General features: G+C 40.5%; 1 protein-coding gene across 6 annotated transcripts in view; it reads left to right on the top strand.

Moving 5' to 3' along the window:
• The window catches only part of gramd1bb (GRAM domain containing 1Bb), an 88,145-nt gene that overhangs the window by 23,499 nt on the left and 37,639 nt on the right, over positions 1–27,007 (top strand). For 3 of the 6 annotated variants that reach the window (XM_058079299.1, XM_058079301.1, XM_058079300.1), the window contains 3 exons: positions 4,602–5,515; positions 10,672–10,749; positions 14,490–14,516. In XM_058079299.1, coding sequence (XP_057935282.1) covers positions 5,103–5,515; positions 10,672–10,749; positions 14,490–14,516 — 518 coding nt within the window. In that variant the 5' untranslated portion in view covers positions 4,602–5,102. Of the gene's footprint in view, positions 1–4,601; positions 5,516–10,671; positions 10,750–14,489; positions 14,517–14,851; positions 14,875–18,705; positions 19,208–24,365; positions 24,410–27,007 lie in introns of those variants that run through there. The other 3 variants (XM_058079303.1, XM_058079307.1, XM_058079304.1) reach the window with 3 other exon arrangements.

Below are 27,007 nucleotides of genomic sequence, written 5' to 3' on the forward strand. Positions count from 1 at the left end.
TAAAAGCTATAGAGCAGCAGCCACCTTGGCGGTCATAATAAGTCAATCCCACTATCTGTGATAAAACTGTCTTCTTGCTATTTCTAAATACTAACATGTGACACATTCTTTAACGTGTTTGTGACGCACGTTTTTCCAAAATAATGTTGCCTTTGTAAATAAGTAATGCAGCCGTTTTCCACAAAATCATGTTTCCTGTCGGGTGGACCCACAAATTAGTACAGCGTGAAATAGATGTCTCATGCAGCACAATGTGATCATTTGTTAGATGGGAGTTAGAGGCAAGTAGGAATATGTAAACAGCAAGAAAGTTTGTCAATGAGATCAGGAAGCAAGAGTCGCCACTTGAATGTCAACATAGCTGCTGGGCTTTTCCAAACTCCCACCATCACATCATTAAGAACTGCATTATAAAGTCCTGAAATGCAATGTATGTGTGAAGGTATACTGTCAATTCATTAGTTATTGGGCGTCTGTTTCCTGTTAACCCACAAAGACTGTTGTTTTGGGGGGGATAGTGGTCTCCTATCCCATTCATATGGAATTTCTGCAGTGTCTAGATATGGGTGGGAAAACTTTTTGACTCGCGGGCTGCATTGTTTATGTAAAAAAAAAAAAACAAATTTACACATAACAGTCCACCTGGAATTATTGTATCGTATTGTATTGTATTGTAAGTGTCATGCAATCTGCTGTATGTGCACTTTGAGATAATTTTTTTGATGTAAAGTGCGTTATAAATTATTATTATTGTATTATTATTTTATTATATAATAATTATTATAATAATAATTATTATTATGTGCTTGTGTCCCTTTTTTCAGGAGCACTTTGTAAACAACAGACCACATCAAATAACAAAATTGATAAAACAGCTACTTAAACTATCAGGTTGGCTCAAGCATGATGCCAGGTTGTATGTTGAGTTTAAATTAAATACTTTGGAAAGAACTTGGCAGGCCAGATGTGGCCCCCAGGGCCGTAGTTTGCCCACCCTTGGTCTAGATCATTTTGTTAAAGGGGACCTATGAGTTGTGGACGCATATAGAGCAGCTACACCTGATAAACCCGCACAGAAAGCTTTGTAGATCTACCAGAATCGGCACCTATTCCAGCTGGATTTCCCCGGATTTCCAAAACTACCCAAATTCCCAAGTGCTCCTGAGAACTTCCAGACAACTGCCGAAACCCGATTTAATTTTGTTGGTATAGAAGCTGATGATAATTGGAGAGCTGCTTACAAAGTGGTTAGGAGCTACATGCTGGAGACCTCTGACTTACCCTGTATAAACTCAAAGAGCGGTAACCTAGTAGGTCCACGTTTAGTGCGTGCAGACCATCTTGACACAACATCAGTAGTGGAAATGTGGTCATTATCTGTCTTTTGTGGGACTACCTGTGTTTTAAAAGAAAACTCGGGTAGCTTCATGGATTGTGGTGAAAAAGGCTGTTAGCAACTCCAGGTGGTAATTTGCATGCATGCAACACAGACAATCTTTCACTTACACAAAATAAACACAGTGAGGGCACTGATAAATTGTTACTTACTGCTTGCGCTTCTGACTCTTCAACATGACCAAGTATCATTGCAAAGGCATCGGACTTTGGCGAATACGACGGTTTGGGCGCCTCTTCCCTCCAAAGTGGAGCAAACGAGAGGGAGATGACAAATTTTTCTCATGGTTGGCTTCTCATAAACAGACTTTAGTGACACATTCATTTAAAAAAATAATAATTCCAGTCCATTTTGCATAATAACAGACCTTCAATGTTAATGTTGATGTTCAATTATGGTAGGCTTCCAAACAGAGCACACAAGAGTCAAAGAAAGGCATACAAGTTTACCAGTTAACATTGGAGGTGTGATGACCAAGTGTGACAGAACTTTTTGTTCGTGTAGTGGAGGTCAACAAGCCCTGCTCAGGTAATTCTAGCAATGAACCTCATGTCACTGTGTTCTCTTACCCTGAAGAGGAACAGTGTATTCCTCCAATTTAAATAAATCATTTTTTGAAATGGGTTTTGGCTACAGGCGTGACAGTACACACGGTGTCCATAAAAGATCATCATACCTTATTCATTCATTCATTTTCTACCGCTTATCCTCACTACGGTCGCGGGGGCTGCTGGAGCCTATCCCAGCTGACTTTGGGTGAGAGGCGACATATACACTGGACTGGTGGCCAGCCAATCACAGGGCACATATAGACAAACAACCATTCACACTCACATTCATACCTATGGACAATTTGGAGTCGGCAATTAACCTAGCATGTTTTTGGAATGTGGGAGGAAACCTGAGCATCCGGAGAAAACCCACGCATGCACGGGGAGAACATACAAACTCCACACAGAGATGGCCGAGGGTGGAATTGAACATGGGTCTCCTAGCTGTGAGGCCTGCGCACTAACCACTCAATATTTATTTCATGGCATCTTCAATTGATTCCGTACATGGGGGGAATATGGGATTTCCTGGAATATTGGATTTCCTGGGAGATAGAAAGCTAGAGTAGTCCTTTATCCTTTGACTTGTAGTTACCTTGGGAAAGCCGAAAGAGTACAATAAGATGTTGTATTTTAGTTGTACTCCTAATCGTTGTAGACATGTGGAGTTGAAGCCAGCCATAAAGGTGCAGATTTAGGTGGAAACTGAATTTGGGGTAGAGCGGCTAAGGTCTCAATGTACCAAGCGACCATACCTCATCGTCACTCATGAGTCCTTTCCAGATTTGAAATTATTTCTCACTGTCAGATAAGAAGTTATCAGTAAGTAACTTAGCGAGTCGCTTTGTCGAGATGCTCGGTGGTGCTAAGGGTGACGTTACTGGTTCCAGGAGTTCTATCAGTAATTGCATGCCTCTGTAATCTCTGACGGGGCTCTCGGCTAAAAATAGAGAGGCACAGAACAATTAAGGCCGATGTGGTGGTCAGTAATGATGTATTCAGTGCTTTGAACGTCAATGTCATGGTGATGGGGAAAAAAACTGCTACCTCGGTCCCAGCTGTAACAGGAAAGCGTCTCTGTGGTAGGTCCATTCTTCCCTCCATTAACGTATGCTTGGCTTTACGTAATCACTTCCACTTGGTAATCACTTCCATATTGCTAGGCTTTATCGGTAAACCTCTTTGAAAGTGATGTCGCACGGAATATTTTTGTAAGAGCATAGATAACCTATTTACGACCTTCTAAAACAGTTTTTAACATTATTAGAGCCCTCTAAACATTAAATAACAGCCCTATAGTCACCTTTACACTGGTATTACCCAATATGGTAGACATAAGAGAAGATAAGCTGTCTGAGACTCGTGCTCGTGTGTGTTGCTATAAATGTGTCCCTTCGCGGAGGGGAAGTGACATCGGGGTTAAGAGTTGAGTTTCAGCTTGCCGTGTTTTTATTATGGATTATTGTGGTTGTTGGGAGATGAGTCAAACCTGCAATAAAAGCCTATTGTTCCCGCAGTCATCGTCAACATAAAGCCCAAACATTCATAGGTCACTTTTTTTTCAGAGCTTTTGGAACAAATTAATTTAAAAAACGGAGTTACCGCATTATTATTGTTAAGGAGTGATCACATTGCACACAGCATGGCCTACATGGCCATTAAAATATTACTATTATAGTCATTATTTTATTGTATTTAACTTGCAGTGAAATTTCAAACTCGGCACAATGGAGTGTGACATTAAATTCCCCCCACAGCTCACCTGACTTGAGCCCAACAATATCCAGACAGACCTGAAGCTGCCAGAACGTGTGAGGCCATAATGAGAAACGTTGTCTGACCATGATTAATTCATGATGTTTTCCCGCTCCCACACTCCTGCCTCCGGGTCACGCGGAGTGTGCCGTGGCGCTTTGCCTGCGACATCTTTAAAGGATGGTTTGCATGTTAGCCATTGCTTCCTTTAGCCCCTTATGAAAATGACATTTTGATGCATATACTATGACGGGGGAGAGCATTATTTTTTATTTGGGATTAGACAAAATGACATCTTAAGTTTTTTTCTGATGAAATCTGCTCCAACATGGAACACAATGCAATAAAAAGAAAGTAGAAACATGAATTTCAATTACCGTTCAAGTTTACCAAGTTCCAATCTGACTGTGTGTATTATTTGTACATTTCCAACTATCTGCAGTGAAACAACAAAATGTTATACAACCAATTAATGCAAAATATGCAAAACTAAAAGACATAACTCCTCCCTCACACTTCTGCTGACTATTGACACGTACAACACTTCACCTTTTGACCCATCATATGCAGCTTTAGGGAATAATAATATGATGGTAGCTAAAACCATATCGAACGTTTCTTGTAATGCTTGCACTTGAACATTTTCAGAACAGAATCAATGTCGTTGTTAAAGTAAGCTAGCAGCGAGGTTTTGGCTGGTGCATGGTGGTGTACGATGAAGGGTTTGTTCAGGATCATCATTCCCAAGTCATGTCTGTTTTTTTCATAATGGCTTTTATGATATGCCTGCCTAGTGTGATTGTGTGTGTCTGTGTGTGTTAATGGTTGATTAACCTGGCCATCATCACCTTCAGCCTTGCCTGAACCCTGCAGTCCTATCACCTCATTCTAACCCGTAGGCTGAGACAATGACGGCGTGGACCACAACACTGATGGAGCCCTGGATCAAGCCATATCCCAGCCTGTAAACATCAGCATGTTTATTAAAGGTGCCTTCCTCGCTAGTGTTAGCGCAAGAATCTAAGGCGACAGCATTGGCTACAAGGACCTTACAACAGCGAGTGCATGTAACCCGGCCTGCGGGTCCCTGGAGAGGACCAGGCGAAGGGGTTGGGTTACACACTGACAAGCCTTATACATGTTTCATCTGCTGCTCACAACAGAAAGCCCCTTTATCTAATCCAGGCTTTTCCGAGAGGTTTGAGTTTTGTACCGTGAGATTGCTCCTCAGGAAGCCAGCCAGTCACTGAACTGATGCATATCAATCGACAAAGTAGTCAGACCCAAGATAACCGCTATCAGGACTGTTGAGCGTTCTACAAGACAAAGGATAGGATCCAAGCTGTGCAGGCTTCCTCTACGGAGAATCTGCCTTTCCTGGATCCAATCAAGAGGTGGCCATGACTGACACCCTTAGGCCTCCGTCGCTCCAAGTGAGCGTCCCTAGCGATTCCCCGGCATACTCTGACGGCGGTAACAACACTGTGTCGGATTGCTCCATGAGGTCCAGCTCCTCAACCCCGACGCTCCGTCGCAGGCGCTTCAAGATGCGCCGCATGAGGAACGTGCCCAGCGAGAGGGAGCTGGAGAGGGACCGGCTAAAGGCTCAAAGTCACGTCAAGGCTCGGTCGTGCTCCGGCTCCAAAGAATACCTCCAGCTGCCTTCCATCGAGATCACGCCATCCAGTGACGAAGATGCGCTGTCGTCGTGGTCCAGCTGCTCGACACCCAGTGCCTCACCGCGACGCAAGCGCTTCCTGTTGAAGAAGTGGCTAAAAGTCAGAGAGAAGAAGGAGCAAGGCAGTGAGAGCAGGTTGGTATTGGCTTTCCCTACTAGTAGCTTTCCTCGTCCCACTACCGCTCCACCAATTAATCCACGCTGCTTCAGAGCATCTTCTAATTGACTAATGTTTTTTTTTATTGTGTCCCGCTAACTTTTGCAGAATGCTCATATATTTTTGATGATTAGCAACATACTTTACATACATTCAAGTTGACGAGGTTTTGTTTGGTTTGAAATGTTTGGGAATGTCATGCAGTACGGTTGGATACACGAGTCGTGTTACCTGGAAGTGGATTTATTAGGTTGCCTAACATCACATTTTTCCTTTCATTAAATATCCCCAAAAAAAAGGGTCATTTGGAACTTCAGCTTCAGGGGCCCTATGATGTCCATGTTAAATAGTTTTCTACACCTAAAAATATAATTGTAACGGCAGAAAAAAGTGATTTTCGGTGACAGAATTATCTTCCAATAGCGTCTTGATATCATCCTGTAGAACCTTGATATCACTGATTAATGCTCTATTTTCTTCCATAAGGTTTTCAATCACCTTGAAAGCAGCATGCATGGCAGCATTATCTTCCAATATTGCCTTGATATCATCCTGTAGAACCTTGATATCATTTTCTTACGTAGGGTTTTTACCTTCTGGACAACATTGTATAATGCTCTATTTTTGATTTAGCGATATGTTTTGCATTGTTGCTAGGTAACCACTTTGAACTTCAGAGGGGTAGCCGGCTGTCAACACTTGTAACTAGTTTATTTCAAAGAGTCTGTAGTTCTCGCCTGTCCGTGTTAAAGTTGAAGATGTCGGCAAACGGTTCTGATCTTCTATTCATGAAGTGTAGTCAGGAAAGGACCGTAGTAGTTAAAAATTCTGGTACTGTCAGCAGAGCTCTTGCTGTGTACGTAGTTTCCAGTCAACAACTCGGAAAAAATGCTCTGAAAATGAGGTAAGCGCATTTGAATCTCTGTTAGAGAGCCATACTACAGTAAGTAACTAAATCAGTCAACTACATTATTTCTCCAGGCTTGTTCTCAACCTGTACTTCTTATTGCCTCTTTTTTTGCCTATACTTGTGTGAAATTATTTTTGTTCTATTTGAAACAAACTTCAATTTAATATGATCCGTGTTTTGGAGTAATACAAGTTGTTGATGGATTATTTTTTTTAATGAACAGAATGAAATAATACACTAATGGGGAGAACATGCTAACTCTACACAGAGTACAAACAGCGATTCGAACCCAGGTCGTCTCCATCTCTTGACTGTGTGGCCAACATGGTAACCACTCGTCCACCGTGCGGCCAGGGCTAAATATAGATGGCTTAATTTGTGTCAAAGTGAAAGTTAAGCTTGAAATGTAATTTTTTTTGTTGAGAATTGATATTTTGCTGAAACGTACTTATGTTCTATTGCTCGGGCTCTCCAGGAGCTGAAAAATAAATTCAGTCAACCGATCAGCAAACACAATTTTTGTATTATTTTATGATGAATTTGTTAATTAGCATTCTTTATTTAGTCTTTTTTTATTTAACTTAGCGCAACTTAATTTACCCTTTCTTATGATATCTATACATGTTTTTTTTTCTCTTTTTCTCTCACCAATATAGCACAATTATGTGACTCTGTACTATTATCTTATTACCACTTTTTTTTTCTTCTTTTTTTTTTTACACATTCGACCTGTCTCTTGTTGGTATACGTACATTCCACTTCTGCTGTGACAAATCTTGTGATACTCCACAACCCTCCCTTCCTCCTGTTGACCGTCCTATGTCTATAGGACATGTATAGTTTCACCTTTTCATCTATGTTTGTAAATATCCACATTATATGATTAACATAGTTGTAAATACACACTTAATTTTTGACCGCTTATCCTCACGAGGGTCGCGGGGGTGCTGGAGCCTATCCCAGCTGTCTTCGGGCGAGAGGCGGGGTACACCCTGGACTGGTGGCCAGCCAATCACAGGGCACATATAGACAAACAACCATTCACACTCACATTCATACCTATGGACAATTTGGAGTCGCTAATTAACCTAGCATGTTTTTGGAATGTGGGAGGAAACCGGAGTACCCGGAGAAAACCCACACATGCGCGGGGAGAACATGCAAACTCCACACAGAGATGGCCGAGGGTGGGATTGAACCCGGCTAACCACTCGTCCGCCCAGCAGCCCTTAAAAAATAATAATAATTAAAAAATAATAATAATAAATAAAAATACATAAAATAAATTAAAATAAATAAATAAAAATCTACATAACCCTAGAACACAATATTCTATGTGCCTTGAAATACCAGATGGCCGGTACAGAGAGGGATGGCTTTTGAAAATCTTCTGGTTAATCTTCTGAGTTAAATCGAAGTCTGTCCTGCTTAACTTAAAATAGAATAACCTCAGTGTCCTGTTTGCTGCGATGTCCAACTTTCATCATTATTGGAGCTGTCGACTGTTTTTGTTTTATTTACGACTGGCAACATTTACATGATACACTACTTTACTACACAGATTTCCACTCAAACCCTACATGACACAGCACATGCACATCCCTGCCATGTTTGCGGTTTTTGTGATCAGCTTTGAAAGGCGTATGCTGATCAAATGTTTTTTTTACAGAAATCAGCCGATCCATTCCTAATAAGAACACATTAATTCCTCGTACTATCACTGTCTACAAGACTACTTCTCCACTGATGCATCATTTCTATGTGAGATCTCGCCATCATCAGTGTGGACCTGCTTCTTCCTTATGTTGAAACCGCTGTGGTATTAAGACTTTATATTCCGCGTGTACCCGGCGGTGTAGGAGTGACATGAATAATCCAGATATTAATGGTTTTGCCCTGTACGGTTTTAGGAACACATTGTACTGCAACTATTTTCTATCCAGTTTGCTCTCTCTATTGTGGGCTGTACCATCATGGTCTCTTGTACGATGTAGGATACTTTCCTTAAGCTAACAATTGGTATTGGTTATCTTTGGACATCATGATCATATCCTGATGATAATGTCTTCTCCAAAAGGATCATTACAGACTCAGACTGTTTTTTCAAGTGCCCAGTTAATATACAAACACAGGGGAGTATTTGTAGTTAATGGAATACTTCCTCAGGTGTTCTTGTGAAAAGAATGCTGACGTGGACGTTCTCTTACAGCAAGCGTAAGTGACATTATAATTAAAGATGTCAATCATCTTACTGCTTTGGGATCCCATGATTAGAAATGCGTACAAGTCTAACAAAGTGTTGGTTGGTTATGTAACTCGTCCACAGTGTAGTTTTATAGTCACGAAACACTAAATAACAAGACTTTTTTGATTCAATCTTCCCTGCTTTCTCAATGGCGATTTTTGTTTGCTTGTAGGGTGTAGCATTAAAACAAATGTAAAACCGCTTTTCTGTGGTCATGGAATCCTGCAGCCCGATTGGTCAATTTTGAGGAAATGACACATGACTATCCAATGTTTCTGACATTTTTTTTATGACTGAATTTTCTACAATCCCTCGTTTGGCTCTGCTACTTTGCTCCATCATGAAGACGCTCATTTTAACGACCTAATAGCATCACTTCAAGCAAAATAAGCTTTGTAATCGAACCACTGCTGCAGAACGGGATAGCCAATGACTTACAAGCATGAGTCAGCCACAGTTTCATATTAAGTGAAAGTCAACTCGCTTTAACAGGCAAGGCTTCAAAACCAAGAGAGAACAGCACAAGGGTCCAAAAATTTGGATTCCGGCAGACTTTTGAGATCTCAAACATCATCGAGAGCGAACAGGTGATTTGCTGGTCTAATCTCTTGGTTGATGTGTATTTTTTTTTGTCCAAATTTCCTTAGTTTTGACCATAAATTGGAACGGCTATTTCAATGCCTATTGCGCTGAACAGTTGTCCAACTGGGGGTGTTGCTTGTAGCATGCTGTGCTTCTTCAGACGGTAAACAAATGGAATCAACAGTGCTATCTGCTGTTTGCAGCCATGTATTGCGCTCCATTTTATCTTCAAATTGATTCAGCTGAAATTAAACCAGCAATATCTCAGCTTAGTTGATCTGCTTTGGGAATGTTAGTGTCGTTTTATGTAGGCGACATCCCCAGCTGCCTTCTTAAAGCACCATTGCATTAATTGTACACATTCAGTGAAAGCCGTGAAATGCTGTGCTAACTTTTGTTCTTGCTTTTATGCGAATAATTAATAATTATAAAATAGAATCATTTAATCAATAGTAAAGGCATTTTTAATACATTAAATCATCGCTTTTAATATTTAATTTAATCTAGACAAACATGAAACGGCTAATTATAATGCATTAGCAAATTAAAAATCCTTCAATTCTTGAAGGTACAGCGACGTGAACTCATTTGGTACATGAAGCAACCTTAAAGCTGCGCATTGCATTTTATCTTTACTTTAATTATGATTCAAAAGCCTTCCCTTGGATGGTAGGACAAACTTCTTTTGTCTTTTATGTGTAAAAATTGTGTTCCTTATCTTCTTATTTCCAATCAGTATAATCAATGACTTCCCAGGACTTCATTGTCATACATTTTCAGCTCTTATCTGACTCCTCTAAAAGTTCATTTGATTTTTTTTCTCTTTTTTTTGCATTTTCAGCAGACTGAGGAAGTACAGTATACTTCACGGTATAGTTCATATAGACGTCATTTAGCCCCCTCTAGTGTCAATATGGGATATGTGCATGTCAGCTTGTGTAAATCCCTGCAAGCAAACGCCTTGCCAAATCACGGTGTAGTAGAAAATAATGAAAATCTAGTATTTTAATGAATCATCCTACCTCCAAAAGCGTTATAGCTTTTGGTTTGTGCATTTGTTTACATTTGTTAATCCTTGAGATTGCCTTTTTGTAAGGACAGCGTTTTTTGAGATGTATTTTTCTCCCTCAGATGAGTCAGTGCAAGTCCTTTCTGGGCTTATGTTGAGCTGATTCAGCCAAAACTGCAACACATTTGGAACAGCATGATAGATAACTGGAACAAATGTGTTGCAATGCAAAAATGTCCCCACATTAATAAAAACAACACCGGTGTCCTACATGCTGTACTCTATGGCTATTTTAATTTCTCACCTGTTTTTTTCCCCCTGTGTGCAGATGCAAATATGTAATTGTTAAGAAACAACTGACAAGTTGACTTTTCTCTTGTGACTACAGCAGCCAGCAGAGCAGCCAGCAGAGCAGCCATGAAGATGACACCACGCGCTTCTTGACTCCATTAATCCGAGAGGAGAGGTGAGCGTGTGTGTGTGTGTGTGTGTGAAGTACTTGCCAAGAAAAATATTTGTGAGGTGGTGATTCTTTTAAAGAATTTGAGAACCAATGCTTTATTAAAAAAAAAAAAGTGTGCGTGAATAACCAGTGTTTGTATGCTGCAAACAATCAAGAAAAGTCACTAGTGCTGATTAGGAGTGTTGGTTTTATGTACCTCTGTTTCAGTATTAATAAGAAATATTTTTATATATACACTACCGCTCAAAAGTTGGGGATCACTTGGAAAAATTTTTTCAACCAGTCTGAGATATGGCTTTTTCTTGGCAGTCCTGCTATGAAGTCCAGCATCCTGAAGTCGCCGCTTCACTGTTGATACTGACACTGGTGTTTGATGGCTACTATTTAGTGCAGCTGTGAGGCATCTTTGTCTTAAACTACACACTCTCTTGCACAGTTGTGCAGCATTTTTCTGTCCTTGTTAGACACAGATTGTGCTGCTCTCTGAAGGGAGTAGTTAACAGCATGGTAAGAGATTTTAGTTATAGTTTAGATTTTTAGATGGCTTTTCTAATCATCTATTAGCCTTATAAAATGATGAACTAGGATTATGGACTATGGATTAGCAGCCATACCAGAAGATTGGTAATGGTAATGGTAATGGTTTTATTTCATTTGAACATGCATCAGATTACAATTGAGTGCATCCCGTAATCAGTTCACAGTTCCACATGTCCAAAAGGAGTAGGAAGAAGCAAAGCTAATTAAATCCTACCCCTCCATCTGGTACTTTTCACATCTGGTACTGATTTATGCAGATGACTGACAGTTGTCGATAGTAGGCCTCTATGCAAAAACTGAAAATCATCTGATTAATTTTAATTGTTTGTGAAATGGATATAAAATTTTGTGAAATGCATGAAAATGTGTTTTTCTTTGGAAAACAAAGAAATTTGCACGTGATCCCAAACTTTTGAGCAGTAGTGTATATATATATTTTTTTAATAATGTAGCCAAAATTGGCGCTGAGATGTTTTGGTACAGTCCCATGGACACGGCCATGCTCACTCACTGATCTCATCGCCAGAGCCACCAAAGCGCATATTTACATAAACGACCTTGAAGCTCTGACTTCTCCTTGGCACTATAGCCAAAGGTTGGGCTACACTGCATTTTTTTGAAGGAGTAAGCCGGTTGTCCTTCACTCCTGCACCATGTTGGAACTTGGTACGCCTTTTGACTATACAAAATAGTCCATATCAAAAATCAGATTTTAAAATCACATACCCTGCAGAAGTTAAGATATGCCTTTATTCGTCCCAATCTAATATAAGTAGGATATACTGTATCTTGTCCAACACATTTACAATATACAATACAATACCATTCACAGAATATCCAAATCAAAGTCATTGTTTTCATCAGTTATTTGGTGTCATTACACAAAATCAATACGACTGACTACCATAAAACTTCATAAATGTTTGCATATTTGCATAGCTAAAACCTATTCAATTGTAGGGTCTGTTGGGATAAAAATGTGTAATTTATTTTCTCTCGTCACACTCCTGCCCTCAGCAGCCATGTTGGTTTAACCGTAAATGCTGCGTTTTTAGCAAAAGAGACTTTTTAGTTTTAGGGTGTTGTTTCTGCATGGAGAGAAAGTCACTTGTAAATAAAAGTGGTCCTAGCATACTGCCTTGAGACACCCCGCAGAAAAGGTTTTTGGGTTTGTTAATAGTTGTTGGATTTCCGGAATACTAAGTATTTAGCCCGCTGTTAAAGAGCTTGCTTCAGAGCACTGTTCAGCACACCTCCGCTAGTTCCATACTCCTCTCATGGCGCTCCCCTCCTCCACGCCGTCTCCACTTCTATGAAGTCGGACCTGTCACACTGGCTGCTGTCCTCTTTGCTGTGTCGGTGGGAGCTGGCGAGGGGGCAGCTGCTTGCAGGGCGAGCAGCGTTCTGTAGCCGGCTTTAGAGGGCACGGAATGTCATGTCTCCTCTGCAGGTAAAAGAGCTGCTGTTTGGTGGGAAGATGGGAAGGGAGGGGGGTCTGCACCACCACCTGCTCCGGAGTCGGAACTGCCACCTCCGCTACCGTCAGCCTCGTGACTTTTTACTGCGTCGGCTATGTAGCTGCAGTCAGTTTGCTGAGTGTTTTTTGTGGAGATGTATTTTCTGGAAGCGGCAGCAGGCTGTTGGCTAATTAATTCTGCTGCTGTTTCTACTGCTGCTGCTGCTGCTGCTGCTTCCGGCTTTGTCACTGCTGTCATTGTCTAAAATGTACATCTTGAGGTTTGTCTGTGGAGTCCATCGCCTCTGGTATGAACTGCATATAACGGCTTACATAATAACACAATGTGACTTTGTAAAAGACATGTAATATGACTCATCCATGAAGATGACGCAGCATGGTGGTAGCTTATATACGTATACTGTGGTAATTGTTTTAATGCAACAACAGCAAAATAGTACCGTGGAAGCAGGTCCTACTTTACTGCAGGTTTATTTAGTTTACTATAATACACGGGTGTCACTAGGTTCTGAGGACGGGGGGGGGGGGGGCTTAGCCCCCTGGAGATGCACAGGATATTAATGAATGTAGACATTAAAAAAAATCCAAAAAAACAAATAAGAACAAGAACCGAGATATAACTTTCCCACTTTTGGACAGATTTAGTAGAGATACTCAATTGTTTTAGGCCACCATTAAATTTACACATCTACACTGCAAAACCAGTGGACAGTGATCAATGATATAATAATCATTATTATATGAATTAGCCTATTAATATTACTATCATCATTATTCTTCTTCTGATCATTACTACTACTATTAGTAGTAGTAGTAGTAGGCTAGTATTAGCCTGATTATTGGCTTGCTTATTAGCCTGCTTTTGCCCTATTATATAATTTTTTTTGTAAAAAATAAATAAATAAATAAAATATAAAATTATTTAGGGGGTCTTATTCCCCCTAAAATAAGCCTAATGACTTATATACAGTCACACTCCATATTATTTGATTTTGCCGTTAACCGGTTAAAAAGATACAATTGCAACATTTATGACATTAATTGTGTTGGGCTATTCAAATATTCTACACTACTTTGTCATTTGTACATTTTGCAAATTTTATATGATGAATAATTTCAAGGCAGTCTGTATTTTGGGGGGGGAAAGTATGAATTTCATATTTTTAAGCTCGAAATTAGAACTCAATTGTCAATGTGCATTCATTCATTCCCTTTTTAAATGCTTATCCTTGCCCTGTGGGCGTGTTGGAGCCTATCCCAGCTGTCTTCGGGAGCGAGGCGGGGTACACCCTGGACTGGGGACCAGCCAATTACAGGGCACATATAGACAAACAACCATTCACACTCACATTCATACCTATGGACAATTTGGAGTGGCCAATTAACCTGCGTGCTAACCACTGTCTATGGGCAAAAACTAAAAATGAACCTAGTGAATTGATAACATGTAAACGGAAGTGTGTTTTCCGTGCATATTTCGACATGGCACAATAGCAGAGCGGGTAGCTCAGATTATTTTGAACTCCTGTTTCCATGACACGAATTGAGCAGAATAATGCCGCCGATGCGGCTGTCTACCTTTACAATAAGTTGTGCTTCTTTCAGCAAATCCAGTAGAGCCTCAACAGCACCTCTGCTGGTTGCAGCCAAGTAGTGAACTTTATATTTTACTTCAATTGCTTGCAGTACAACAGTAATCTCCAAATGTCTGTTTTTGTGTGTGCAGGTCTGACAGTGCAGCGGACAAAATCAGGTGAGTGCGCATTGTGACCCACAAAAACAAAAACAAAGTGTTGTTGGGCTTACACAGCAGGGCACAGTGGGGCTGGCTTTACTGTTGTCTCCCCCATTGGACCCAGGTCCGGCCTGACACACATTCACGGCTTTGTGTCCGAGCAAGGTGTCTGAATGTGCTTTTGCCTGTGTGGACTCAATACAGTTGCAAGCCGTGGAATGTCATTGTTGGTGCTGTTTGCTGGAACATCATCACACACAAACACTGGTGAAGGGGAGGGTTTTGGTGCTGTTGTGGACGTGTTAGTATGTTTGGCAGCCGACTTTCGGCAGGCGGGACAAGTGGCATCCTCCTGACGGGGTTAAAACTGAAAAAGGTGGGTGAAAATAGCAATTTCACAATTTAACCTTTTACCAATTTGTTGTGATGTTGTTGTTAATGTTGGTGCACTCTTGTGTTATCATATTCGGAAATCTGTACAAGGTTCTTTTTAGTGGTTTGTGAGCGGAAGTTTGTCTGGTGCATTTTGTGCACCACATGGACACACTGTATTTTGTATCAGTCTATGTGTGTGTTCATGTGTCTGTTTTCCTATGCACAAAGCGGGCAGTCATGCGAAGTGGGTGCAGATCAAGCAACGTTAAAGCCGCTTGGTCTGCCTTCCCCAAACAACAGCTTCCATGTTCACATTACAAAAAATGTCCTCCGATGTATTAGAGGGAAATGTCCTTATATACGTACACCCTTATGATCCAATCAGTGGTGTGCCGTCAGGGCCTGCAATGCCTTCTCTGCTGACAAAAACGCTGTCAGAAGCCCTGACCTACATTTATAACTTCAATTCTATTGTGATCCACAAAACGTTATCTTGCTTGCACTGCTTCTAGTACGTTACCATGTGTGTTAAATTTGTTGTCCAATCAGATTTCAGCTTCTGTGTGTTTATAGTTCAATATAATCAGCCCAGGGCCTTCAGAATTAGGAGTGCTGGCCCATGTCACTGAAATTCTGTTAGCAATGTTTTTTTTTAACTAATCAGATTTCAGATTTGCCTCACAAGGCCAGCTAGCAGGCGTACATCTTTTTTTTGTTTCTCTGATTGGTTTATGTCTGAAAGCTTATGTCTGCATATGAGTTATGCAGTGCACTTGAATGTCCCATCACATGAACAGCGTAGCACTCAATTGAGAAGAATACTGAATATTCTGTGTGCGTTAGATGAACAAATAGTGAGTGTGTGTGTATATATATCTTACATGCAGTATAAGTCAGCCCAGGAGGGGGTCCTCTTGTGCACTTGTTCAAGATCAGCTCTAATGACGAGTTGCGAGCGTGATGCATTTTATTAACTTTTTAAACATTTTTCTCATGTCCTAGATAAATATTAATTCTGAAGTGCTTCAGATGAAGTCATAGTGTAGAGGTTTGGAGTACTTGTGTACTGGAAGCAGCTCTAAATACGTAATATAAATATTATATTTCAGTAGTTTGTATGGTCTCGCATTCCAATAAGGTACACAAACATACAGTAGTAACTGAGGAACTAATGAGGACCTGATGAGTAGTGGTTCGGGTATGGGTTTAGGTAGGTTCGTTCCTCATTAACTACTGTATTTGTGTGTACCTTATTGTAAAGGATCTGTATTATTTTCATATGATGCAAACAAACATTCTCACAGTGAAGTTGGTGCTGAACAAACATTTCAGTTTATTTAATTGTGTATTGTTTGTATTGTATTTGTGTATGTTTTCAATCGTTGCCTAATTATTTCCCTCACTATTCTCTCACTAATTAAGGCAAGCAGAATGATTTATCTCCTATTTGGAGTCTGCATCCTCTGTGACCTCCCTGAAGGTTCATGCTGTCTTAAGTAGTTTTGAAGCGCATTACCATTGATTAATTAATTACAGGTCTAAATAATGCATGGGGAAGTGACTGCTCCAAGGAGAGTACCTGGAAACTTGTACGTATCATTCCGTAAGTTATTTTTAATGCAGGAAGATCGTTTATACAAGCTCGGGTGCACACTTTCCTGATTATGACTGTCGGGGATGTTCCTGAGATTTGCTCTGGTGCCTTTTTTTTTGTCTTTGCTGTAATGTCCTCATTGCTCTTTTCCGGCGTCTCAGTTGCAAGTTTATCGATTTGAAAGATGTTTTGCTTCCATTGCATAATATGATCTGGAGGCTGGAGCCTCTCAAAAACACACACCTTGCATATTGTTCAACATGTTGTTCTCACTGAGGAATGATAGGCACGGCTAAACCGCAAAGACCAACGGGGTGTTTATTGGAAGCAGGCAGTAATGCAAAATCTTAAAACTCTATAAATAACTTTTTTTTTTTTTTTTTGCTTGGACAATGATTTGGACGGCATGAAACAATGGACAGAGAAATGTAACTGGATTTGACCACATGGTATTTACTGTATGAACAACTATAGTGCACAACACAACCAATGTTGTAATAGTGGTAAGAGCATTAATACCTCTGATGAGCTTATTGTACGACAACAGTACGGCACATATAACAAATAGCAGCAGTAAAGATACTTCAACTCCATTAAAGGGCTACCGTAGTTGTGATTTTTTATTTGTTCCAAAAGATCAGTCCAAAACAAATACGAACGCCAAATCAATGTTTACCATAACAAATAATGTAATCCAATTAATCTGCACCAGACACCCAAAAATATTAATGCAAAACACATTTTATCCGGAATAATTACACATTTTACACGCAGGAAACAATGCTAAATCATTTAATTGATGAATGAAATCCATAAATGAATATTTAAAGTTAGTTAAAGCTTTAGCTTTGCACTGAAAACCAAATTATGCAAAGGTTTAACTGTATATTACTTTTAAAGATGGAGACTATAGGAGACTCTTGGGTTAACTGAGTTAATGCATTCATGGGAGCACTTACAGTAATACTGCCAAAAAGCTTTGTTACATACAAGCTCTTAAAGGGGACCTATGATTCTTTTTTTAACCTATGAACGTAGATAGAATGTTGTATTCTGGTGTTAAACCATGCCAAAGTTTCAGATAATGAGGTTTGCACAGTTGGAAGTGGTTTCAAAAGAAGTTTGGGATGGCCTGGCTGTGACTTTTTTTATATGGGCATGCCCGGGTACAAGTCATCCTCCATTAGACTTTGTTGATGTTTTTAAAACCCAACTTAAATCGTTTTTACTTCGCAAGGCCTTTCGATTGGGCTGATGCCTCCACTGTTGTTTTATTTTTGGGCTCTCTTAAACTGTATATATATATTGTTTTTTATTGTTATATTGTTCAAATTTTATTTTGATTGTGAAGCAATTTGTGACCCCCACTCTGCTGCACTGTTTTGTCTTGGGAGTGTGACTAATCACAGCAGAGTGGGCCGTGGGTGGTATAAATTAAAACAGACCGTTTGGAAAATCCAAGGAAATACAGCTGTCGGTGCAGATTCTGGAAGAACTAGAATGCTTTCTGTGCGGGTTATTTTGTGTAGCAGCTCTATAGGAGTCCACAACTCAATACAAAGGGCCGAAAATGAGCATAATAGGTCCCCTTTAAGGACATGAATGCAAAGTGGTTATTGGCGTAGCAATTAACTGGTTGTTCGGAGGACAGAGATGTGTGTCTTGGGCATGTGGCTTCACAATAAAGGCCATTCATTGCCATCTAGTGCCTCATTTTTGTCCTTGCCCACCCATGCTGATGACAGAAATGGCTACTTGCCACATTGTAGTCAGGCCAACATAAACACAGCACTTTGCTCATGTTGGCAGTTCAATCTAAACCTGTTATGTTAGCAAAGTTACAGCCTGATTGTCCCGGTGTACTTAATGAAGTGTCTGTTGTTAAAGTTCAGCAACAGCTGCCGTGTTGTTGTGTAGGGAGATGTTTGGAGTGAGCCCAGCACACAGCAGGTCCAGCTGGAGCCGCATACAAGCTCAGCATGATGTTGTGACCGTGATGTAAGAACGCGTCTTGGTGAATGTAGGTCACAGTCTTAACCAGGGTAGTTATGTCTGAAAAATGATGAATTTCGGTGACGTAGCCGCAGCCTAGTTTCAGCTGCTTCCCGCTTGTCGACAGGATGAAGAAGAAGAAGAGGGGGGAGTGAGGGAAAGCGAGGGGCCGGTGGGAGGGAGCTTGATGAAGCCGGGAGGGAATGAAAGGAGATGAAGGACCACCCTTATCGAGCAGCCATTCTCTGTGAGCCTACCGAAGGGGCCTTCTCACACACACACCATCACCAGCCAGCCAATCAGAACGCCCGCATCCTTGAGCCATCCTCCCTCGTGCGACTGCTCATCCATGCCTCAGCGGCTCACATTTGAGCTGATGAGGTCTGAAACAAGGCTGTGGACCGCCTGAACACCAAAACGTGCTTTTTTTTCAAAGTATTAATGACACCTTTTAATTCGACATGCAGTTTTTCTTCGGCTGCATGGATGCTGAGACAGACACACAGTCTGGGTAGCCTTTTATTTGAACAGGTGAATCACTTCTTTTTGCATCCGCTGGACTTTTCATTCTGTGTGGTTTTTTTTTCCTCGAGCTGAATGTGGCGAGGGCTTGTAACGAGGCTCGGTGGTGATGTTTTCCGGAGAAGTGACAAACAAAGGAGCAGGATTGAAGTGATTGAAAAGAGGCCATGAGATCTAGGAGAAAGACCAGGATGGTGTCCACCTGTTCACCATGCACCAGCAGAAGGTCAGGTTGGATTTCCATTATCTTTGGTTACCTGGGTGTGCATCAGTTGCCATGTATTGTGTACTGTGTCTATGGCTACCTTGGATAGTATTGTTATTATTTAAGTGACCGCTCGAATTGACTATTAACTAACTTGACGTTATTCTTTATTGTGTTGAGGTATTTATTGTAATGCAATATTACTAAGAATATTCATATTGTCTCCCTCAAAGTTGTCCCGCCCTTCACTTTGTATTTGTGTTTTATGGATTATGCATGACAAGCAGTAGAACCAGCATACTTTCGATCTCATCTGCAGCCTATCTAGGCAGCAAACCAGTTGGCCCAATTGTTGTCGCCCTCTGCTGGTAGAGTCCTACAGTACATTCACAGCTCAGTTGCTTCTAGCCTGTGTTCTTGTGGTCCGCTCGCCGTTTTAAATGATCCACATGTGACGTCTATTAATACATTCATGTATCCGTGTACTGCTGAGTCATCTCCAGGCCTCTGGTGTAATTCACCTCAGTTCATCAGCAAATCAGTCCTGCTGATGACGCTAATGTTGATGTCTTCTGCCCCATCAGGGCGAGAGTTAATGCACTTTGATTTTTGCATACAAGCAGTCTTATCCACGGGGATGAAGATGGCGGAGAGCCGTCATGAATCACATTTCTCTAGGTTAGATCTACAGTGTTTTTAAGGATTGTAGATCCATCCATTGTTGGTGCCTTTGTTGTGCAACGTCTATCTCTCAGCTGCCTGGCTTTCCTCATAGACATGATAAATTTCCACCTCAGTTGCTGCAGAGACTGTGAAGTCTTCTGCATATCTGGCCTCCACCTTGTAAGAGAAAATAGTGCAAAATATCCTTATTACACATTTGTGACAATATTCACACACGCTGCATCTCATTAAACCATCAATTTGTGGCTACTTAATCGTTTAAAGGCCCATATTATCATATTTTTTCATTGTTTCAGAGGTCCCGTAATTGTCTCTTGGTCAAAATCTAGCTTTGATTCTGGAGTTATAGTAAACCCAATGATAACACACCGTTCTGCGTGCACTTCGTCCATCTTTTACATGTGCTTGTCCAACCAAAAATACATTTCATAGAGAACTAGAAAATTCCCGCGGAAATTTTGATGGACTGGCCACCTGTGCTGTGAACCTCGGGCCCGGTGGGCCAACGGCTACCGCGATAGCACCTAGCAAGAAAGCCTCAAGTACGGAAAAAGTTGATGCAGTCCCATAGTGTCCCCACATCATGCCAAGTGTGTAATTGCCTTTAAACGTGAGTAAATTAGCTTAAATGCTAACATGCTAACAACCATTAAGCTAGCACCTAGCAAGAGAGCCTCAAGTCTAGAAAGTGCCAAGGTTGTCCTATAACCTCCCTACACCATGCCATATGTGTATTTGCCTGAAGACATGAGTAAATTAGCTTAAATGCTAACATGCTAACGGCTACCATGCTAGCACCTAGCAAGATAGCATCAAGATGAGAAAGTGCCAAGGTTGTCCTATAACCTCCCCACATCATGTCATGTGTGTATTTGCCTTTAAACGTGAGTAAATTAGCTTAAATGTTAACATGCTAACAATCATTATGCTAGCACCTAGCAAGAGAGCCTCAAGTTTAGAAAGTGCCAAGGTTGTCCTATAACCTCCCTACACCATGCCATATGTGTATTTGCCTGAAGACATGAGTAAATTAGCTTAAATGCTAACATGCTAACGGCTACCATGCTAGCACCTAGCAAGAGAGCATCAAGTTGAGAAAGTGCCAAGGTTGTCCTATAACCTCCCTACATCATGCCATGTGTGTATTTGCCTTTAGACATGAGTAAATTAGCTTAAATGATAACATGCTAACGGCTAACATGCTAGCACCTAGCAAGACAGCCTCAAGTTTATAAACTACCAAGGTTGTCCTATAACCTCCCCACATCATGTCATGTGTGTATTTGCCTTTAAACGTGAGTAAATTAGCTCAAATGCTAACATGCCAACAATCATTATGCTAGCACCTAGCAAGAGAGCCTCAAGTTTATAAAGTGCCAAGGTTGTCCTATAACCTCCCTACACCATGCCATATGTGTATTTGCCTGAAGACATGAGTAAATTAGCTTAAATGCTAACACGCTAACGGCTAACATGCTAGCACCTAGCAAGAGAGTTTCAAGTTTACAAAGTGCCAAGGTTGTCCTTCAACTTCCCTATATCATGCCATGTGTGTATTTGCCTTTAAACGTGAGTAAATTAGCTTAAATGCTAACATGCTAACAGTTATCATGCTAGCACCTAGCAAGAGACCCTCAAGTTTAGAAAGTGCCAAGGTTGTCCTATAACCTCCCTACGTCATGCCAAGTGTGTATTTGCCTTTAGACGTGAGTAAATTAGCTTAAATGCTAACATGCTAACGGCTAACATGCTAGCACCTAGCAAGACAGCCTCAAGTTTAGAAACTACCAAGGTTGTCCTATAACCTCCCCACATCATGTCATGTGTATATTTGCCTTTAAACGTGAGTAAATTAGCTTAAATGCTAACATGCTAACAATCATTATGCTAGCACCTAGCAAGACAGCCTCAAGTTTAGAAAGTGCCAAGGTTGTCCTATAACCTCCCTACATCATGCCATGTGTGTATTTGCCTTTAAACGTGAGTAAATTAGCTTAAATGCTAACATGCTTACAGTTATCATGCTAGCACCTAGCAAGAGAGCCTCAAGTTTAGAAAGTGCCAAGGTTGTCCTATAACCTCCCTACATCATGCCATGTGTGTATTTGCCTTTAGACATGAGTAAATTAGCTTAAATGCTAACATGCTAACGGGTCCATGCTAGCACCTAGCAAGAGAGCCTCAAGTTTAGAAACTGCCAAGGTTGTCCTAGAACCTCCCTGCATCATGCCATGGGTGTATTTGCCTTTAAACATGAGTAAATTAGTTTAAATGCTAACATGCTAACATGCTAGCAATTAGCATTTAGCCACAGAGAGAGTTCAGAAGTTTATCTAAAAAATGAGCCATCAACCACGTTTCTACGTGGTCGTATGGCTGAGCTACAAGGCTGTGAAAAGTCTGTAAATTCTCGTTTTCTCTGGAATGCGGCTGTTCTAAAAATAGAATGGTGTACCTAATCTAGTGGCCGATTTTTTTTTCTATCGCGAATAGCGTCGCCATGGTTACACGAAACGTTCCAAAAAATAAATACCGCTGTAGTCCCGAGCGTCACGATTCCGACGGTGTAACATGTGTGGGGGTCCTTCTTGCGGTTTTGGCCGCATTACGCGCACAAAAAGTGGAAGATTAAGATATAAGAATAATAAAAATTGGTAAACACCACAAGGAATAACAATATGGGCTGGCTCAGTAGCCAGCCCATAGACTGCTACTGCAAGTAGCAGTCTATGGGCTGGCTACTGAGCCAGTCCATAATAACTGATTCCCGCTTTCTTTCAGAAATCAAATTTCTGGCGTTAGCGACTCTATTTGACCCCATGGTGGGTTATTTAGTTTTCGTATTCGATTTAATACGAAAACTAAATAACGCACGGTGAGTTGGCTATGCGTAGGGTGCTTCGTCTGGTTAGCCTATTAGCTCATAGCTGTAGCCGACTGACACATAATGTACATACAGTCATCCCTTGTTTTCCGCGACCTGACCATGATAAGTGGATTTAGGAATCAATATATTGAATAATTTCATTATAAATATTATAAGTGCATGAAAAATACATTACGTGTATTCACTTCCTGTATTCCTATACTGTATGTTTTTTTAATACATATAAAAGTTATAAGGTAATGTAACAATATGGTGACATCACAATCATAATAAATAGAAATCCTATGTAATAATCAGTGTAATAATAAATGAATAAAGATGAAACATAACAAAAACTTTCGCAAACATCAACAGCTTGTATTGTTTCTCGAATTCACTCATTGCATTGTTTGATTTCCTTATTCAAGCCGTACCATAGTTTGATTCCACATCCTGAAATGCTGTGGATTTTTAGAGTTGTTGTCGCATACAGTATGCGTTTCAAGTTTAGTTTTCCCTGAGACTATATTCCTTCTCTCTTGTAGAAAAGTATTGTTTGACATTTTTGTTCAAAAGGTTGTTGTTAGCATTATGCATTATTTCAACTGTTTGAAAATTGAGGACATGAGCCAATTCAACATCACATTACGCAGGCTACGAAATGACTAGCCAACTTAGCAGTTAGCATCGCCACATTACATTACATATTCTGAACTACAGTACACGTACAAAGCCAAAAAATACTACCACTTCCACACCTAACGAGAGGAGAACCTTATTTAAGCCCAGTTCGGTTGTCAGCAGCCAGTCTCCATGAAGTCAAATCTTTACAATGAAACATTCCTGGTTCCTAGTGGAAAACCGTGATACAGTGAGGCCGCATGGTCCGAACCGCCATGTCGGGAGGGACAACTGTATTTAGAAGCTTTATTTAAGATTTGTAGGACTTGCTCATCTTGCCAGGAGCGGGTCAGAGGTGGTATACCATGTCCATGAGGAAGGTAGTTTTTTCCTTCAGAAGATTGGGAAAATCTGGAACTTCAAATGCCAAAGTTTGACAGCCTCGTCTCCACAAGGGGAGCAAACAAGTGAGGAAGATGGTAGCTTTTTCTCATGTTTGGTACTCATAAACAGGCTCATTTAAAGGGTCCATTATACTTAGTAGGGAACCTTTAGATCGGCCAAAACAAATGAAAGAAATGTCACCTTTACACAAAGATCACTTTGGGGCTAAGAGGGTAGGAAAGCATGGCAATGACCGATGGAATCAAGTGTTACTGCCAAAATGGATGGCGTGTTTACAGCGGAGTGATGAGTGATTCACGATGCATGTGGGCACTTAGTATTGAGTCACCGGAGTGAAAGGGCTGTGTTAATTTGTACTGTACATACAAGGAAACACACACAAAACGCATGTCATTGTGTGTGACATCTCACTCAGAGATGAGTGAAAATTGCTTTTTCACAAATGTCATGCGATTCGAGAAGAACGGCGACATTTGAATCTGTTAGAATATATTCTCTCTGAATAAAGGACTCTGTGCCTCACTGGAAGACATTTTCATCATGCTTTCAAAATATGAATCAGCCAAAGCCTCTCATTTACATTTTTTGTACCTTCACTGATAGGCCAAGCAAAAGAAGTGGAAGCAACTGATGTGGAAACCTCAAAGGTAGGCTATAATGACACTCCATATATGAGTATTAGTCATGTGATGCAGGTTTTTCGGCATTTTACAGTTGTTGAAGTAATGCTATACACGGGCCCACCGTTAGAGGGAGCTGTTGTGATGGTCAGTTATCACCTTTGGCACCTCTGGCAGTGTTGTTTTCTGCAAGATGGGCACCGGTTGGCAGCACTAAAAGGTCAATTGTACGCTCACTAGTAGTTTTGTACTATGATTTATGGCAACTATTAAGCAGCACAAGTCACACACATGAACATTCTGTAGAGGTCTACTCCAGAGGTTTATGTAATCGCCAATTTCCCTGCAGTGTGAAGGCTTTCAGGATGAGGCCTTGTTGCTTTGTCTCTGCAAGTGACGTGGATCAGTCACGGCAGACTCAAAATAGCTCGAGTGGCGTCCTTGTTGGGTGAGCTTTGTGGCTGATAATGGCATAGCAACCAAATCAAGACACATTTATAAGTCGGTGTTTGCGCCTCTTTGGGGTTGAGGTTTTAGGTTTGGTGGCATCAGTACAGGTCCTCCATGTGGACTGGGGTGGGGGATCCAAATGTGGGCCTGAACCGATGAGTAGGAGGAGCGGGCCAATAGTGTTCCATATTGGCCTGTATCCACATCAACTTTGGAAACACCGTATGCTCATCCTACTTCATTATCACCATTGCCTTATCAGAGGATGATACACTACTATTATAAGTTTGTGACATCAAGAATGCTGTTGTAGTGAGAACTGAGTATCAAAGATGGTAGATACTTCCGCAAAGTACTTGTATTTTGGCATATTCTTACAAGAAGCACCCCGCCCCACTTTTAGCCCTGTTTTAGCTCTGAATAAACGTTTGGATATTGTATTTTAATGTATCTTTTACTCTGTTTTTACTCAACTCCATTTTTATTTATTTTTGTCTACTGTAAAGAGTCTTTGAGTACTCTGAAAAGCGCTATACAAATAAAATGTATTATTATTACCATTAAGTACACGTAAAAAACAATTCAAGAGATTGTTTAACCAATTAAATTTTGAAAAAATTATCAAATTACCATATTTTCCGGACTATAAGTTGCACTTTTTTTCATAGGTTGGCTGTTCCTGCGACTTATACTCCAGAGCGACTTATAAATTAAAAAAAAAATGTTTATGTAACAAACACTGGACACCTTTTCTGTTCATGTTTATTTTTTGTGTAGCTGAATAAGCATTGTGTTAGCATATCTTACACCTATTCAGCCTGTTCTCTATTCTTTTATTGTTGCCTTCCAAGAGGACGTAATGTCTGTTTTGGTCAAGTAGTTTGGAAAACAAATTACCTGCAAAAAATGCGACTTATATTCCAGTGCGACTTATGTATGTTTTTTTCTACCTAATTATGCATTTTTGGCCTTGTGCGACTTATACTCCGGAGCGACTTATATTCCAGAAAATACGATATTACTTTTTTGAATGTATTATGCATAATACAAGAATATTTTGTACCCTATTATATCATTTCTAAATTTCATTTTATATGACTCGAACAATGTATTTTCTTCATGTTCAAGATATGGCCTTTTTGAAAATATAGTATATAAATATAGTAACATTTAACAAAAGTATAGCATGCTTAGGGCAAATGGGTAGCACGCAGGCCACACAGCTAGGAGACCCGGGTTCGATTCCCTGCACGGGCATCTCTGTGTGGAGTTTGCATGTTCTCCCCGTGCATGCATGGGTTTTCTCCGGGTACTCCGGTTTCCGCCCACATTCCAAAAACATGCTAGGTTAATTAGCGACTCCAAATTTTCCATAGGTATGAATGTGAATGTGAATGGTTGTTTGTCTATATGTGCTCTGTGATTGGCTGGCGACCAGTCCAGGGTGCACCCCGCCTTTCGCCTGAAGATAGCTGTTATAGGCTCCAGCAACCCTGCGGTAGAAAATGGATGGATAATATGCTAAGTGACATTTTGTGTCGTGACATGAGTTACTTTTTTGTATTTTTTTTTTACTGTGCTGTAGAGTATTGGCGAAGGAGCTCAAGGTCATGATGTGATGAGTCACTGATGTGCTGCATAACAGCTTGAGCTGCAGGTGAAGACTGTAAACATGGTGGCATTGTGTGGCTTTGCACTTTGGTCAGAGTGTGTTCCTGAAACATGCATATTATTACTGAATCTAAAACAAAATGTTTTTTTCATCGCTTTTGTCATGATATTTTCTGCACGCACTGAAAGTGGACTTGGATTTGTCTCTGTATTTAAAAGGAAGCTTTTTAAATAATCTTTTTACACTTTTGCATCACAAGCATCAGGGACCTCCCATGTACAAAAATAGACAAAGCAAGAGAAAATAAGGAGCAAAATTAGTTATTTCCATCTGTTGTGCCTGGGCAGGCGAACAAACACAGTAAACCAGCGATTAGTATCGTCCATACAAACAAACTATTGGCCTGTCGCCCACCCCCCCCCTCACACACACATTCCCATCATTGATCCTGAAAAACAGAACAAAGTAATACAAAATATATTTAAATGAGTGGTGAATCATCCGAATGTGTTCCTTTCTTTCATAACTGAAGCAACATAATTATACAATATGCACTACTGCGA

The sequence above is a fragment of the Doryrhamphus excisus genome, chromosome 8 (genome assembly GCF_030265055.1).
Source record: "Doryrhamphus excisus isolate RoL2022-K1 chromosome 8, RoL_Dexc_1.0, whole genome shotgun sequence".
NCBI lineage: Eukaryota > Metazoa > Chordata > Actinopteri > Syngnathiformes > Syngnathidae > Doryrhamphus > Doryrhamphus excisus.